Genomic DNA, 17,295 nt, shown 5'->3' with positions numbered 1-17,295 from the left:
CGTCGACGTGCCGCGCGCATGCGCCGAGCCGAAGCAAGGGAGATGCGGCCGTGAGGAAGAGAAGAGCTTCGCGCCCCGCTGCGGGTGAGTAAATCCTTGAAATTCCTATTTTAGGTCTCCCGCGGATCCGGACGGCTTCCATAGGCTTCAATAGAAGCCCGCGGGAGCCGACCCCGCGGGAGACCCGCACGAAAATGGAGCATGGTCCAGATTTTTTCATGCTCCATTTTTTTTTAAATCCCTTTTATTGACGATCCGCGGGTATTTATCTACCCGCGGGTGGTCAATGCATCCCTATGGGGTGCGGATCCGCGCGCGGGAGATCCGCTGCCGATTTTAAATCTCATTTTGCCCGTGGACATGAGCCCTTAGGCTTCAAGAACCCCAACGGTCCTTCTTAGGGCCACATCTGACCATGTGCAGTACTGTTAAGGCTGCTGTGAGCAGTGTTGCATATTTTTATTTTTTTTTTGTATATCGGGCGTGCAGAGCATTGCGTCCTCAGTCTACAGTCATTGTACAGAGTATAGGGGCAGTACTGGTGAGGCAGGGACAGTGGGAAAGGTGAAAGATATATACTGTCTATATAGGCAGTGTGCTTTTTCAAACAAATTTTGGAAAAAATACTATCTTTGGGCTGCCTGTGACCGTCTTGAGTGTACTGCATCTCTGCTGGGGGTAGTAGTCCTAATTAATACGCAGCTAAGTGTTACAGCAGGCTTGCGCAAAATTGTTTCCTGGCTCTGCGTTGCCCGTTACATCATCCCGTCCAGAGGGAAACAGTATACATATATACGCTGCCTACAGTATCTGTCTGCTGTCTCAGCTCGGCCTTTAAAAAAAATAGAAGCAAAATACTTAAGGCCTACTAGTGGCCTTTGGACACTTGACTGCTTCTGCGCTGTGAATTCCACTAGCTCAGTCATACGCACCTACGTCTCACTACAGGCTTGCGCAAAATTCTTTCCTGGCTCTGCTGTGCGTTCCGTAAGCGAAGTCAGCCTCCAACCACAGGCCAATAAGTGGCACATTTAATTACAGCGTTCTGTTTCTGCACTACTGGTAATACACCATGCTGAGGGGTAGGGGTAGGCCTAGAGGACGTGGACGCGGGTGAGGACGCGGAGGCCCAAGTCGGGGTGTGGGCACAGGCTGAGCTCCTGATCCAGGTGTATCGCAGCCGACTGCTGCGGGATTAGGAGAGAGGCACGTTTCTGGCGTCCCCAGATTCATCTCACAATTAATGGGTCCACGCGGTAGACCTTGATTAGAAAATGAGCAGTGTAAGCAGGTCCTGTCGTGGATGGCAGAAAGTGCATCCAGCAATCTATCGACCACCCAGAGGTCTACGCCGTCCACTGCTGCAACTCTGAATCCTCTGGCTGCTGCTCCTCCTTCCTCCCAGCCTCCTCACTCCATTACAATGACACATTCTGAGGAGCAGGCAGACTCCCAGGAACTGTTCTCGGGCCCCTGCCCAGAATGGGCAGCAATGGTTCCTCTCCCACCGGAGGAGTTTGTCGTGACCGATGCCCAACCTTTGGAACGTTCCCGGGGTCCGGGGGATGAGGCTGGGGACTTCCGGCAACTGTCTCAAGAGCTTTCAGTGGGTGAGGAGGACAACGACGATGAGACACAGTTGTCTATCACTCAGGTAGTAGTAATTGCAGTAAGTCCGAGGGAGGAGCGCACAGAGGATTCGGAGGAAGAGCAGCAGGACGATGAGGTGACTGACCCCACCTGGTTTGCTACGCCTACTGAGGACAAGTCTTCAGAGGGGGAGGCAAGTGCAGCAGCAGGGCAGGTTGGAAGAGGCAGTGCGGTGGCCAGGGGTAGAGGCAGGGCCAGACCAAATAATCCACCAACTGTTTCCCAAAGCGCCCCCTCGCGCCATGCCACCCTGCAGAGGCCGAGGTGCTCAAAGGTGTGGCAGTTTTTCACTGAGAGTGCAGACGACCGACGAACTGTGGTGTGCAAGGTTTGTCGCGCCAAGATCAGCCGTGGAGCCACCACCACCAGCCTCACCACCACCAGCATGCGCAGGCATATGATGGCCAAGCACCCACAAGGTGGGATGAAGGCCGTTCACCGCCTCCGGTTTGCACCACTGCCTCTCCCCCTGTGCCCCAACCTGCCACTGAGATCCAACCCCCCTCTCAGGACACAGGCACGACCGTCTCCCGGCCTGCACCCACACCCTCACCTCCGCTGTCCTCGGCCCCATCCAGCAATGTCTCTCAGCGCACCGTCCAGCCGTCGCTAGCGCAAGTGTTTGAGCGCAAGTACGCAGCCACACACCGGCACGCTCAAGCGTTAAACGTGCACATAGCCAAATTGATCAGCCTGGAGATGCTGCCATATAGGCTTGTGGAAACGGAGGCTTTCAAAAACATGATGGCGGCGGCGGCGGCCCCGCGCTACTCGGTTCCCAGTCGCCACTACTTTTCCCGATGTGCCGTCCCAGCCCTGCACGACCACGTCTCCCGCAACATTGTACGCGCCCTCACCAATGCGGTTACTGCCAAGGTCCACTTAACAACGGACACGTGGACAAGCACAGGCGGGCAGGGCCACTATATCTCCCTGACGGCACATTGGGTGAATTTAGTGGAGGCTGGGACCGCTCACGTCCTACCCACCCCCAGAATTGCGGGCCCCAACTCGGTGCTGGTATCTGCGGCGGTGTATGCTTCCTCCACTAAACCACCCTCCTCCTCCTCCTCCTACGCAACCTCTGTCTCGCAATCAAGATGTGTCAGCAGCAGCACGTCGCCAGCAGTTAGTGTCGCGCGGCGTGGCAGCACAGCGGTGGCCAAGCGTCAGCAGGCCGTGCTGAAAGTACTCTGCTTAGGAGAGAAGAGGCACACGGCCCACGAACTGCTGCAGGGTCTGACCTAGCAGACCGACCGCTGGCTTTCGCCGCTGAGCCTCCAACCGGCATGGTCGTGTGTGACAACGGCCGTAACCTGGTGGTGGCTCTGCAGCTCGGCAGCCTCACGCACGTGCCATGCCTGGCCCACGTCTTTAATTTGGTGGTTCAGCGCTTTCTGAAAGGCTACCCACGCTTCTCAGACCTGCTCGGAAAGGTGCGCCGGCTCAGCGCAGATTTCCGCAAGTCCAAGACGGACACTGCCACCCTGCGCACTCTGCAACATCGGTTTAATCTGCCAGTGCACCCACTGCTGTGCGACGTGCCCACACGGTGGAACTCTACGCTCCACATGTTGGCCAGGCTCTATGAGCAGCGTAGAGCTATTGTGGAATACCAACTCCAACATAGGCGGCGTAGTGGGAGTCAGCCTCCTCAATTCTTTACAGAAGAGTGGGCCTGGTTGGCAGACATCTGCCAGGTCCTTGGAAACTTTGAGGAGTCTACCCAGATGGTGAGCGGTGATGCTGCAATCATTAGCGTCACCATTCCTCTGCTATGCCTCTTGAGAAGTTCCCTGCAAAGCATAAAGGCAGATGCTTTGCGCTCAGAAACGGAGGCGGGGGAAGACAGTATGTCGCTGGATAGTCGGAGCACCCTCATGTCTATATCTCAGCGCGTTGAGGAGGAGGGGGAAGAGACAGCTTGGCCCACTGCTGACGGTACCCATGCTGCTTGCCTGTCATCCTTTCAGCGTGTATGGCTTGAGGAGGAGGAGGAGGATCCTGAAAGTGATCTTCCGAGTGAGGACAGCCATGTGTTGCGTACAGGTACCCTGGCACACATGGCTGACTTCATGTTAGGATGCCTTTCTCGTGACCCTCGCGTTACACGCATTCTGGCCACTGCAGATTACTGGGTGTACACACTGCTCGACCCACGGTATAAGGAGAACCTTTCCACTCTCGTACCCGAAGAGGAAAGGGGTTTGAGAGTGATGCTATACCACAGGACCCTGGCGGACAAACTGATGGTAAAATTCCCATCCGACAGCGCTAGTGGCAGAAGGTGCAGTTCCGAGGGCCAGGTAGCAGGGGAGCCGCGGAGATCAGGCAGCATGTACAGCACAGGCAGGGGAACACTGTCCAAGGCCTTTGACAACTTTATGGCTCCCCAGCAAGACTGTCACCGCTCCCCAGTCAAGGCTGAGACGGCGGGAGCACTGTAAAAGGATGGTGAGGGAGTACGTAGCTGATCGTATGACAGTCCTCCGTGACGCCTTTGCCCCCTACAACTACTGGGTGTCGAAGCTGGACATGTGGCCTGAACTCGCGCTGTATGCCCTGGAGGTGCTTGCTTGTCCTGCGGCTAGCGTCTTGTCAGAGAGTGTGTTTAGTGCGGCTGGGGGAATCCTCACGGATAAGCGTACCCGCCTGTCAACCGACAGTGCCGACAGGCTTACACTCATCAAGATGAACAAAGCCTGGATTTCCCCAGACTTCTCTTCTCCACCAGCGGACAGCAGCGATACCTAAGCAATACGTAGACTGCACCCGCGGATGGATGCATCGTTCTCTATCACCATCAAAAACGGGGACCCTTTAGCTTCATCAATCTGTGTATTATATTCATCCTCCTCCTCCTGCTCCTCCTCCTGAAACCTCACGCAATCACGCCGAACGGGCAATTTTTCTTAGGCTCACAAGGCTCAGTCATATAGCTTTTGTAAACCATTTTTATACGTTTCAATTCTCAATTCAATAAAGCGTTGAAACTTGCACCTGAACCAATTTTTATTTTAACTGGGCTGCCTCCAGGCCTAGTTACAAATTAAGCCACATTAACCAAAGCGATTAATTGGATTCACCCGCCCTCTTGGTTGGGCATGGGCAATTTTTCTGAGGTACATTAGTACTGTTGGTACACCAATTTTTTGGGCCCTCGCCTACAGTGTAATCCTAGTAATTTTTAGCCCACCTGCATTAAAGCTGACGTTACCTCAGCTGTGCTGGGCACTGCAATGGGATATATTTATGTACCGCCGGTGGGTTCCAGGGAGCCACCCATGCTGTCGGTCCACACGGAGTTGTAACTCCATGTGTCCACTTCTAAAGAACCCGGTCAGACTGCGGCATGCAGTGTGGGCCGAAGCCCACCTGCATTAAACCTGACGTTACCTCAGCTGTGATGGGCACTGCAATGGCATACATTTATGTACAGCCGGTGGGTTCCAGGGAGCCACCCATGCTGTGGGTGCACACGGAATTCCCATTGCGGAGTTGTACCTGCCTGTGACTATTTATTTATAAAAAAAACGCGGTCTGACTGGGGCATACAGACACCTTGACAGAATGAATAGTGTGTGGCACATGGGTTCCCCATTGCTATGGCCACGTTTGCAGCTCCTGATGGCGGTGGCACAGGATTTGATTTCTCATTGCTTCTGTACAGCATTATGGGCTATCGCCCCGCCCCTTTTAAAGAGGGTCGCTGCCTGGCCCTGCCAACCCTCTGCAGTGTGTGCCTGCGGTTCCTCCTCATGGCAGACGCACTTATAAATAGACATGAGGGTGGTGTGGCTATGAGGCCAGCGTGTGGCATGAGGGCAGCTGAAGGCTGCACAGGGAGACTTTGGTGTGCGCTGTGGACACTGGGTCGTGCGGGGGGGGGGGGGGTTGGGCAGCATGTAACCCAGGAGAAGTGGCAGCGGAGTGTCATGCAGGCAGTGATTGTGCTTTGTTGGAGGTAGTGTGGTGCTTAGCTAAGGTATGCATTGCTAATGAGGGCTTTTCAGAAGTAAAAGTTGTTGGGAGGGGGGGGGCACTCTTGCCGCTATTGTGGCTTAATAGTGGGACCTGGGAACTTGAGATGCAGCCCAACATGTAGCCCCTCGCCTGCCCTATCCGTTGCTGTGTCGTTCCCATCACTTTCTTGAATTGCCCAGATTTTCACAAATGGAAACCTTAGCGAGCATCGGTGATATACAAAAATGCTCGAGTCGCATTGACTTCAATGGGGTTCGTTACTCGAAACGAAGCCTTGAGCATCGCGAAAATTTCGTCTCGAGTAACGAGCACCCTCATTTTGGTGCTCGCTCATCTCTAATCCTTATTGCTTTTGTAAACCATCTAAGTATTCTTTACACTCGGCTGTGTGCTGAGCACATCTATATGCAGTAATGCAGTATTTCCTCATATCTCAAGTTGTAAACTGTGTTTCAGAGTCAGCGATTCAGTATTTACATACCTTTTTGAAGTTTTGTGATGAGCACTACTGAATGTCACAATAGCTAACCTTTGCAAAAATAGCAGTGCTTATGACCATTTTATCCCTGAAGGAAAAGAGAAATATCAGTAGATTTAACTAGCTGACCGTACGCTGTCTGGCAAACATTAATTTTGTTCGTTTGGGTCTATAAAGCCTGTAGCTCTGATGCTTTACATAAGGGGTAATAAAATATTTTTAAATAACCGAATCGAAATTGGTTTCCATTGTAAAAGCAGACCTGCAGTGCAGCACTAGTGATGCTTCAACTGCCTCCTGGGGTGTTCATCGGCATGTGAGGCTAAAGTTACTGTAGATGAACTTAGTTACCTAACAATACTGCTTGTAAAATAGGAAGCTATTGTAGCACGGCATCATTAGGGTATTTTTCTAATGTGGGCTCTTAGTTTATAAATTTTCAATGCAGAATTGAATGCCATTTAAAGCAATTTTCTGGACAAAATTTTGTTCTGGAACCGGAGAGGGAGGTTTGTTTATTGGCTGCCGTCGTTCTTCTGCGCCGACCATCTGAGCTGCACTAGACCTGTTCTGTGATTTTCGCCAGAGCTGCTCATATGATCAGTGTTGGCCAATCGCAGAGCTGTGCACATTGTAGTTAGAAAATTGTGGCGGCCATCTTGAACAGCTGAAAACGGGACCCAGAACTGGCAGATGAAAGGGCTTACAGAGAACAACTTCAGGTGCTAAATCTTACTCCCCTTCATGTCCGTCTTGTCTCAGAGGGTCATCTGTATTTTTGAAGGTTAAAGTCCTGTTTCACATAACTCTAATCGCTTGGCTAATAATTTTAGTATCCGTTTTCCTAGATGAGACTATGAGCTTGCCGATTCTTGACATTATGACAGATACTTTGCTTATGTTTGGACCTATTTGAGCTATGGGACAAGCTACAGAAATAATTCTTGAAGGGGTATTCTGAAACGTCAACTTTTCTTTTGATGATTGACATGTCAGTAGATCATCATCCGGAAACCGCCGATCAGCTGATACCTGGTGCTGCTGTCACTATGGTCAGCAAAGAAAGCAGGCAGTGCTGTCCATTGGAAGGGGCCTGGATTGATATTGCAAGCACAGCTCATACTGAGTTCAACAGGAGCTGCACTGTAATACTAACGTAGGTTACTGAACTGATCCTACTGGCACTGGCAATAGGCTGCTTGGCGGGGATCGAAGTGACGCTGATCATCTATTGATGACCTGTTGGTCATCATAAGAAAAGGTTAAAGGGGTATTCCAATTTTGAGAGTTCTATTTTAGTGTGTTTGGAAAAAACACCTTATACCGTGTTTCCCCGAAAATAAGACAGTGTCTTATATTAATTTTAGTTCAAAAAGGTTTAACTTTTTTACATGTATAGCTGCCTAGACAGTATTTAAATTGACTTTTTAATTAACTGTTAGCAGGGCTTAGTTTTGGAGTGGGCCTTATATTTCAAGCATCCTCAAAAAGCCTGAAAAATCATTTTGCATCCTCAAAAAGTCTGGAAAATCATGCTATGTCTTATTTTCAGGGGGTGTCTTATTTTCAGGGAAACAGGGTAGGTGACTGCAGGATTTTGCAATATCTAATATGCTCTGTTCTCCAGATATTGCGGCTGTTGATTCCTCTGTCGTCTTGCAACAAGCAGTAAATTAACCAGAGATTCGGACACCTTCTATGCAAAGAAATGGCAGAGTATAACTGTTAGAACCTGAGTGAAAATTTGGAAATAAGCTTCTATTTCCGACTTTCCGGGGTTAATGCTAAGTATTTGTGATCCATGATCAATGCTGCTGTTTTATTCCTAGCTACATAGGGTTTCGCCCAGTCCATACATTCCTTTCTTATTGTGCATTTTAGATCTTATTTTTAAATCCAACTAACCTAAATACCCACCATTGCCCAGATTTACATCCCTCTATAGAAAGATTTGCTAATGCTATGTATTTTTTTTTTTTAAATAAAGGAATATATATATTATACAATAGCATAGCAGTACTAATAGTAATATAATGTGGTTACATTGCATATACCTTTCCATGAAATCTTGATTGAAAATGTTTGTTTTAACTTTATTCATAACATTAGTAAGAAATAAAGGCTGGGAGGAAGGGGTGGCGGGGGGTACTGGTGTACCTTGACGCCACCGTAAGCTAGGGGTTTGACAGGAGGAATGCCTGTCACGCCCCTAGCTCCTGATTTGGCGGATTTATCAAGGCTCCTAGCAGTAACGTCGGCAAGGATGTTTGCCTGGCCTGGAGGCTTGGGGTTTTTGTTTGTTTTTGTGTTAGGCTTACATTCTATGTAAGTCTAACAGGAAGATAAACCCAAACCCTAAGCCTCCAGGGCATGCAGAATTTAGTGCAGACGCTGCTGCTACGAACTGTGGCTCTCTTGCTGCGTCTGCCAGTAGCTCTCTCTTGTCCTGCTGCTAGTGCTCCTGCCACTGACTCTTTTCGCAGCCTCCCCGCTGTGCTTCTGCCGTTTCAGAATGGCAATGCCCGCTGTGCTCCTGCCGTCGCCTCTGCCCCTACGGTCGACGCTGTACTCCTGTCTCTGCCTCTTCTAGCTCCCAGCATCGGCACTTTGCTCCTGGGGGATTCAACACGCCCCCAGCCAATCAGCAGCTGGGGGCGTTAGTAGATATTTTTGACAGCTGTGTTATGTCGCCACCCCTTACTTCCGGTGGTAACATAATACACCAGTACCGTGGCGGGGTTGGGGGACAGGAGAGGGGAGGGAGAATGGAAGATAGAGGCTACATTCCACATCAAGGATAGGATGGCATAGTACACCTATACCATAAATGATATTTGCTACATGAAACCATTTACAAGTCACGTGCCTAGGAGATGCATCTATTCCAGAGAACCCATTAGGTAGCCATATTGGGACTAAACCTGGACTGCCAAGGTTTTCAATTTATCGTGTTCTGGAGGCTCAGCTTGTCAGTTCTTCAAATCTGCGGATTTCGTTAACTTTAGCAATTCACTGACTTGCAGTGGGCGGATCGGATTGGAGCCTTTGTACGGGTAGTTAGGCTAGTCCTGGAAAGTTAGTTACACTTGTTCCCAAAATGGTCTTAGTACTTAGGCAAAACCACCAAATGTGGAATAGAGAGGCCAAATGGTCCCCACATCGCCAGCAAAAATTTGAGTCGGCCAGTTTATAGGCAGAAATCTGACGCATTTGGAATGACCATGGGAGCGACCCAACACACACCTCACCTCTTTGTCCGTTTTATGTTAAAGGGATTGTCCCGCGAAAGCAAGTGGGGTTCAGCACTTCTGTATGGCCATATTAATGCACTTTGTAATATACATCGTGCATTAAATATGAGCCATACAGAAGTTATTCACTTACCTGTTCCGTTGCTAGCATCCTCGTCTCCATGGTGCCGTCTAATTTCAGCGTCTAATCGCCCGATTAGACGCGCTTGCGCAGTCCGGTCTTCTCCCTTCTGAATGGGGCCGCTCGTGCCGGAGAGCTGCTCCTCGTAGCTCCGCCCCGTCACGTGTGCCGATTCCAGCCAATCAGGAGGCTGGAATCGGCAATGGAACGCACAGAGCCCACGGTGCACCATGGGAGAAGACCTGCGCTCCACCGTGGGTGAAGATCCCGGCGGCCATCTTCGCAAGGTAAGTAAGAAGTCACCGGAGCGCGGGGATTTGGGTAAGTACTATCCGTGTTTTTTTTTGTTTTTTTTTATACCCCTGCATCGGGTTTGTCTCGCGCCGAACGGGGGGGCTATTGAAAAAAAACAAAAAAAACGTTTTGGCGCAGGACAACCCTTTAAGTTCTTTTTCCCACGAGGTTATAAACGCTGGCCTGCCTTCCATCTGGGGGTGCAATGAACAGAGCTAATGTCCTACTAGAATTTACATCTCTTTAAAACGAAATTCATTGCACCCCCAATCCTACTGCAATTTTTTTTTTTTTCTTTTTTAACCAATGATTTAGTCTTTAACTTTTTTTATAATCTGTTGTAATTCGTTCTTTTTTAAAATCTTAACTTTTTTCCCATCTTGTAGTTGGATCATGAGTATGTGTTTGGTTGAGATACATCAAGGCGTGTAGTAGCTTATGAAAAACAAACCTACAAATGCTGACTTTTGCATATATATAGATAACCAACAAGCCTTCTGTTCTTTCTTCTATATTTCATAGAAAGCACTGCGGCCTGACATGGGGTACAATACACTGGGCAACTTCCAGATTGAGAAGAAGATTGGACGGGGTCAGTTCAGTGAAGTGTACAGAGCCTCGTGCCTCTTGGATGGAGTACCTGTTGCTTTAAAAAAAGTCCAGGTAAGGGAGACTTTTTTTTGTACTGTTTTTTTTTTTTTTTTTTTTTTCATATTGACTTGTACAGTTTGTATCTTTCAATGTCTCACAAGACAGGGTTAAATTTTACAAAGCAAATACTACTGTTTCACGTATAATTAAAGAGGTTTTCCCAACCATACACCCCCCTTGTATAGAGCCACCATATGTAGGGCGTACAGACCGGCTTTGTCCCAATGAGACAACACCTCTTAGGCCTTATTCGCACAAATGTAATTACACAGGTATTTAGCTGCGTAAAAAAAATTGGCTAAAAATCATGACCGTCCAAAGCATTTGTTTCCAATGTATTCATACAGATGACTTTTTTTTTTTTTTTTTTTTGGGGCGTGCAAAAAAACCCAAAAGACGTGCCGGGAAAAATACCACATCTTATACACTGCATCAGAAGATAGGTCTTGCCCTATCTTTGGCCGAGAAACGCTGGAAGCTCCCATAGACTTTAAATGGAAAGCCGGAAAAAAAAAAAAAAGTAGGGGGAGGGAGTTACAGGTGTACAACGCCGGGAAAAGGACACAGCTGGCCTAAACTAAGCATTATTGGACATTCTGAGCATTTTACAGCGATCGATGGGGTTTCGCACTTCTGCATATTTTTTTTGCCGATACACAGCAGCGGCGCGTGTGAATGGTTGAAAATACGTAGCTAAAGTATGCGACTCGATTGAGGCGGTTATTCAATCACGCGATAATACGGGTGAACGTAAAAACCTATAAGGTCGTGTGAAAGAGAATTTAAGCCCAATGTCCACTGGCAGATCTGATTTGCAGACTATTTGCAAATGAAGCTGCCCATAGGGAAGCATTGGCTTCCGCACATGCATTAAAGCATGGAGATTTGTGTCCACGCTTGAAACCCCTCTATAGTCCAGAATGGCGAGCTGTATATTGGACTGGAGTCATCCTATTAAATCACCTGATCGTTGCTGTCTAATGTTACTAATACTACTTTTCTCCCACAGCATTCCGTTGTGGATACATATAAATTAATACATTTGTCTAGGTTTTACATATTTACTACTAGCAGTAACCTATAACTTATACATGATGGGAAATAGCAGCCTAATGATGTATCCACGTCGGGTAGGATATAAACTAGCTGCAAGATGTCTAACGTTCATTAGGCTGTGTACATATATAAGTAGCCATGGCTGATATGAAGATGAATGGTGTCCGACTTCGGAATCGCCTATATGATGTCTGTGCCTATTGACCGGGTCCTCGCAGAACATCACAATGAGCGCCTGCATTCCCCACTGCTCAGCCATCTCATTTAGGCGCACATCCTTGACTTTGATTCCCGTTCCCCTTGTAATCTGCATACCATCTGCATATATTTGTGGGCGATCTGCTTTCTCTGTCTTTGCGGTGAATGACAGCTGCCAGCAGCTTTCTGAATGCGATTACAATATGCAAAACTTACTACTGTGGATTTGTTTCAACTCTTCGGCTGGAGATTCCTTTTCATTAGAATGAAGCGTTTCAAAGCCGCCTTTGTGATTTTTGTGATACCTTATTTTGTACATTTGGAGCTATAGTTTGCCAAACCACAGTTGGGCCGCACAATGTAATTCTTTCTTTTCCTCTGCCGTTTATTTGGGCCCCCAAACTGGATACGGTCTGTCTTTTCGGTCGCATCGGGGATCATTTTAGCTTTCTGTGCCTGACTCTCACTTAGTTATTGTTCTCTTTTTACACTTTATTACCCTTTTACAGATATGATAGACATCGGTTTGTATTTTAGAACACACCTGCAGTCCAAAAGAGATGTTGCTCTGCTTTGAAAGCATTCTATACAGTAACATGTATACTCTGGTGCGAAGGACAGCGGTCATCAGAAGACTCTACAGTACTTCCCGGCAGCCATAGACTCTCTAACAGGGCTAATATGGCCAAGCGCACAACCTCCAAGTCATGTAGTCAATACAGACTTTTTGTTACTTTGTCACGTCCACTAGACAGCCCTCCCGTCTCTCACTGTATAGGTATATCCTCGTCCACCGCTTCACCTGTAGCTCTTTGTGTTTTCTAGGATACATATAGTCATAACTACATATAGTTCAGCGACAGAGGAAGGTACTAATGGGCTTGATTACGCCTTCCTCCTAATTTAATGGCGCATGCAGTCTGGGAACGCATTAGTCGTGGAGTTCATTTCGTAGTTCGAAATCTGTTGTTGGGAGTAAAAGTAAAACTTTTTTTTCTTTACTTTTACTTTACTTTTATTCTTGATCTGAATTATTTTTCTATTGAAAATCTGAAAAAGATCTGCCTGCTGTCCGTCAGGTCTGTTTTTAGTAAATACTTGTAATTCCAATGATATGACAGTGCTGGGCTTTACTTTTAGAACTTTGAATAGTGCTATTCAAATGCAGGGCCGTGGAGGCCGAGTTGTGGAGCGGGTAGAAACGTACCGACTCCAGCTTATAAAGCATAGATATTTTATATTATGACCTTTCCAAATACCTGAAATAGGCAACAGATTCTGCAATGAATTAATTAGATATTTATATTATGGGATTAGTAAGTCATTGCAGAGTTTGTTCGGTAATTCCTTCTATAGTAATTTCGGAAAGTTTTGAAATGACCTATAAATGTATGTTCCATTCATCTATGCCTCTCTCTATAAAAAAAGAAAAGCATTGATAAGGTTTCGTATCCATGTGGGAGCACGCAGCGGAATCCGACCCTGCTCGTGGCCAATGACTGACTGTGCGAAACTGTCCAGGTTTTCTTTTCTTTTTTTTCTCTACTGAGGATGTGTGCGGAAGCGCCAGTTGGCGCGCCGTTGGATATGCGCAGTAGAGTTTTTTTTTTTTCAAAACTCCTGCTTTCCTGTGGAATTCACAGCCTGTTCGCAATGTCAGTTGTGGATCGGATGGCTTCCATTGCCTTCAATGAAAGCCATCCGTGCGGGAACCGTACTGAAAATGGAGCATGCTGCGATTTGATTTCTGCATCCAAAGGTCCGCAAATCAAATCTGCATGTTTTAATTCAACTGCGGACCCCCATGTTTCCCTATGGGTGGCTTGAACTGCAGATCATCCGCAGAGGTGATTTTGCAATTCAAATCGGCCCGTGGACATTGGGCCTACCTAGGATGTAGGATGAGGTGTGTTTTATTTTATCATCATGGCGATGAAAAGCCTGATATTACCAGTTGAATACAATTTATCACTTCAAAATGAAGGAGTTGGAGTCTGGGGAAATCTAGGAGTCGGAGGTTCGGTTTACCAATCCACAGCCCTGTTTTTAAATGTTGTTCCTCTTGGAAACGTATAAATAATTTAACAATTGAGTAAGTACTAATTTTTGCCCTGAACTAAAAAAAAATCATGCCGCTTTTGACAAGGGGGAGTGGTAAAACCAACTTGTCAATATGTTCATACATTTCCAGGAGGAATAACAGAGCAACTGCGCAGCGTTCAAAGAAAAGATGTCCCAAAATGTTGTTTTATGGGGAATACAAGCATGTACTACAAGCAGATCTGTCGGAGTGGTGGAAGGTGTCCGACTATGAGCCTTAGTCATGGTGTTTGGACAGTTTGGTCCAGGGATGTTCATATTAACCCTTTTGCATAAGCGATGTATTAAAGACCGAACAGTCACAGAGGACCCCATCCATGGGCAAAGCCTATATCTTTTAACAGAATGGGGGAAGTAAGTGCAAGCCTCCTGTCAGCCGTGCAGCTGACGGCAGAGGTTCCAGCAGATCGCCGCGGCGGCGGTGCGAGCGGCTCCAATGACAAGTCACTGTGTGTCCCCGATCCATCCATCCTGCTGTCACCGCGGAGAAGAGATGTGATTGTAACTCTCAGCATTTCTCCCCAAGGGCGGCTCACAAGCTTTATCTCCTTGAAAGGCCCACAGTGACTGTTTCATGTATGCGGCTCACATTTGTGAAGTACGAGATGCGGAAAGCTGGAATCAAAGCCTCTTACCACACGTTGTCATCAGAGAATGGCTTTTAGGAGCCTTAATTGTGGGTGACTACATTAAAATGGGATGTTACATGCATTTCATTAACTCTGTCCACGCATTTGCATATCGCGCATCTTTGTATCCGTCGCCTGGTTCTGCCGGTGGGATAAGCGGTGACATTACCCCAACGCGTAGTAATCGGCCCCATCGCCGCCGTGCCTCCACATTAACGGGGTGTTTGTAAATAACCTCATGTTCATCTTTATTTAATCCCTCACAGATTTTTGATTTAATGGATGCCAAGGCAAGAGCAGACTGTATCAAAGAGATTGACCTCCTTAAGGTAAACACTTTTTGAAGCACCCCCTAAGATTTGTTTGTAGAATGTGCTTTTTGTGTGAAATCTGAAGCTTTGATGATTTTGTTGTTCCTTTCGTCTAGCTGAGACCCTTTTTCCAATGTGCCACATGAAGGCTTTGAACCACTTAGTTTTCACATCTCCTGTGAACTTGGCATCTTCTTAAATAAGGGAAGAAAGATGTTTACATCTTAGGATAAAACTGCATTAAAAGTCACTTTGCTGTCGCCTCATAACAAACACCGTGGGATTATATGCTAACCCCCAACTATTTGGTTCCAGAATGAAGATCGCACATGTGCTTTACTGATAGTTAGCCAGCACTGCAATTAAACACAGTTTTGTTTTCGGTGTTCTAGATATGTAACCATAGAACTTGATAAAACAGAAGGTAAGGTTAAAAAAAAAAGTGCAAGAACTGGTAGAGAAGAACGTGCGGTGGATCACTCCGGTTTATAAGTAACTAAGTTAATGATATCTAAATAAGTAATCTATTGGATTGTCCATTAAATAGGTTATTAGCAACAGATCCACAATGATGCGGAATAAGAGATTTGGTGGGACATTGTTACTTTCAAGACGCTGCATAAGGGCTTATTCAGAGGACCGTATATCGGCTGGGTTTTCACGCCCAGCCGATATACGGTGTCCCTCTAACAGGGGGAGGAGGCTGGAAGAGACGGGAACAGTGCACTGAGATCCTGCCCCCTCTCCGCCCCCTGCCACTATTTGCAATGGGAGGGGGCGGAGCTAAGTCCCATAACTTAGCTCCATCCCCTCCCATTGCAAATAGTGCTGAGGGGTGGAGAGGGGGCAGGAGCTCAGTGCACTGCTCCCAGCTCTTCCAGCCTCCTCCCCCTGTTACAGAGGGACACCGTATATCGGCTGGGCGTGAAAACCCAGCCGATATACGGTCCTCTGAATAAGCCCTAAGGCTGGGTTCCCACGGGGAAAACCGCGAGATTTCCGCTTGGAGAACCGCCGCGGAAAAACCCGCGGCGGCTTTGAAGCGGCCCGGCCGGCCGCTCTTCCGCTGCGGCCGGCGCTCCCATAGAGGAGAGCGTGGCCACAGCGGAAAGAGGAAAAAAAAGAGTGGACATGCTGCGGTCGGCAAAGCTGTGCCGCAGCCACGGTTTCTTCCGGATTAACCGCAGCGGATTGGCCGTCCTGTGTGGGCGAGATTTCTGAGAAACCTCGTCCACTTGGCTGGCTAATCCCGAGATTAGCGGCTGCAGGCGGACTTGCCGAGGCGAAATACCGCACGGAATTTTCGCGGCAAATCCGCCCTGTGTGAACCCAGCCTAGGGTGCATTCACACAGGCGAAACTCGCGCTCGAGTTCTGGCCGATAGCAGTATGCACGGAACTTGGCCTGAAAATGACACCTTGTTTTCAATGTTTTTATTCACATGAGCGATCTTTATCTCGCAGTGATGCTACAAGATTGAAAAATTGACTGCATGTCCTATCTTGGGTGTCCCTTATGAAGAATTGCACATATGGGATCTTTAAAAAAAATTAAAAATAAAATGGTATCGCTCTCGCATGCTATGCGATTTGCATGTTTGTTCATTGTGATGCGATATTTTTCTTTTTTTTTTTACTTTTGACACTATTGGAATCGGTTGCCATTTTTTCACATGTAACTCATTTGTTACAACTAGGCACGGCTAAGATTAAATCACTCTGTTATGGTCCTTTAGACAAGCTGATTCTCACTTGAACGAGCGGGCGACGTCACGGCTAACTTGTTCGCACTCGTTGGCTCGTTCAAACAAGTGTCCTTCAGTCCCTGTATAAGTGAATGAGAGGGACCGAACGATAAGTTAACGAGCCAACGCTAATTTTTATGCCTACAGAAAATGAACGCCGAATGAAATGCCAATTATTCTCGTTCGTCGTTGACTCGTATTTAGAGTGAACGATTATTATTCACTTTCACACATTCAAACGTTTTTGTGTTTTTTTAAGATAATTTTGCTAATGATTAATTAGGGTGGCCATACGCAGTAAACCGTAAGGGGCTGATGGCTGAACTACTGCTGGATGAACAATCCTCTGGTTAACGATCGTTTCTCAGATGCTACCGTACACATGTTGGGCCATGCTGGGTGTTAGGCAGTGTGTATGGCCAGTATGAATGACTGACAGAAAAAATGCCACATCATGGAAAAATGTGAAGAACTCAACACACACACAATTTCTGAACAATCGTTCAATTGCAATTACACATCTCCTGTGGCCCAATAGATAGGATGATCAGTAAGTAGTGCAGCAACCATGATGGACAATAGTCATTAATGCAATCAATTCATTGAGTGCTTGACTGCTGTCCTGGGGTAGAGTTGACCATAGTCCACAGCTCATCTTCATAATTTTCAAGATTGTATGAGAGCATCCACTTGACATCCAATCACATCTCACTGATTTTTGATTGGAGATTGATCTGGTGATGGTGCTGGCCGAGGGATCACCTGGACACCTTGAAAGCATGCCTGCTGGAAAATGGCGTTATGTAACCCTGAAGATGTGGTAGCATG

General features: G+C 47.3%; 1 protein-coding gene across 3 annotated transcripts in view; it reads left to right on the top strand.

Annotated features, from left to right (window-relative positions):
• Nucleotides 1-17,295, top strand: part of NEK7 (NIMA related kinase 7) — an 84,275-nt gene that overhangs the window by 33,144 nt on the left and 33,836 nt on the right. For all 3 annotated transcript variants that reach the window (XM_066597180.1, XM_066597179.1, XM_066597181.1), the window contains 2 exons: nucleotides 10,301-10,441; nucleotides 14,679-14,741. In XM_066597180.1, coding sequence (XP_066453277.1) covers nucleotides 10,301-10,441; nucleotides 14,679-14,741 — 204 coding nt within the window. The remainder of the gene's footprint in view (nucleotides 1-10,300; nucleotides 10,442-14,678; nucleotides 14,742-17,295) is intronic.

This window comes from Eleutherodactylus coqui, chromosome 3 (genome assembly GCF_035609145.1).
Source record: "Eleutherodactylus coqui strain aEleCoq1 chromosome 3, aEleCoq1.hap1, whole genome shotgun sequence".
Classification (NCBI taxonomy): Eukaryota; Metazoa; Chordata; class Amphibia; order Anura; family Eleutherodactylidae; genus Eleutherodactylus; species Eleutherodactylus coqui.
The sequence above is the reverse complement of the archived record's forward strand: the minus strand, read 5'-3'. Positions and strand labels throughout refer to the sequence as shown.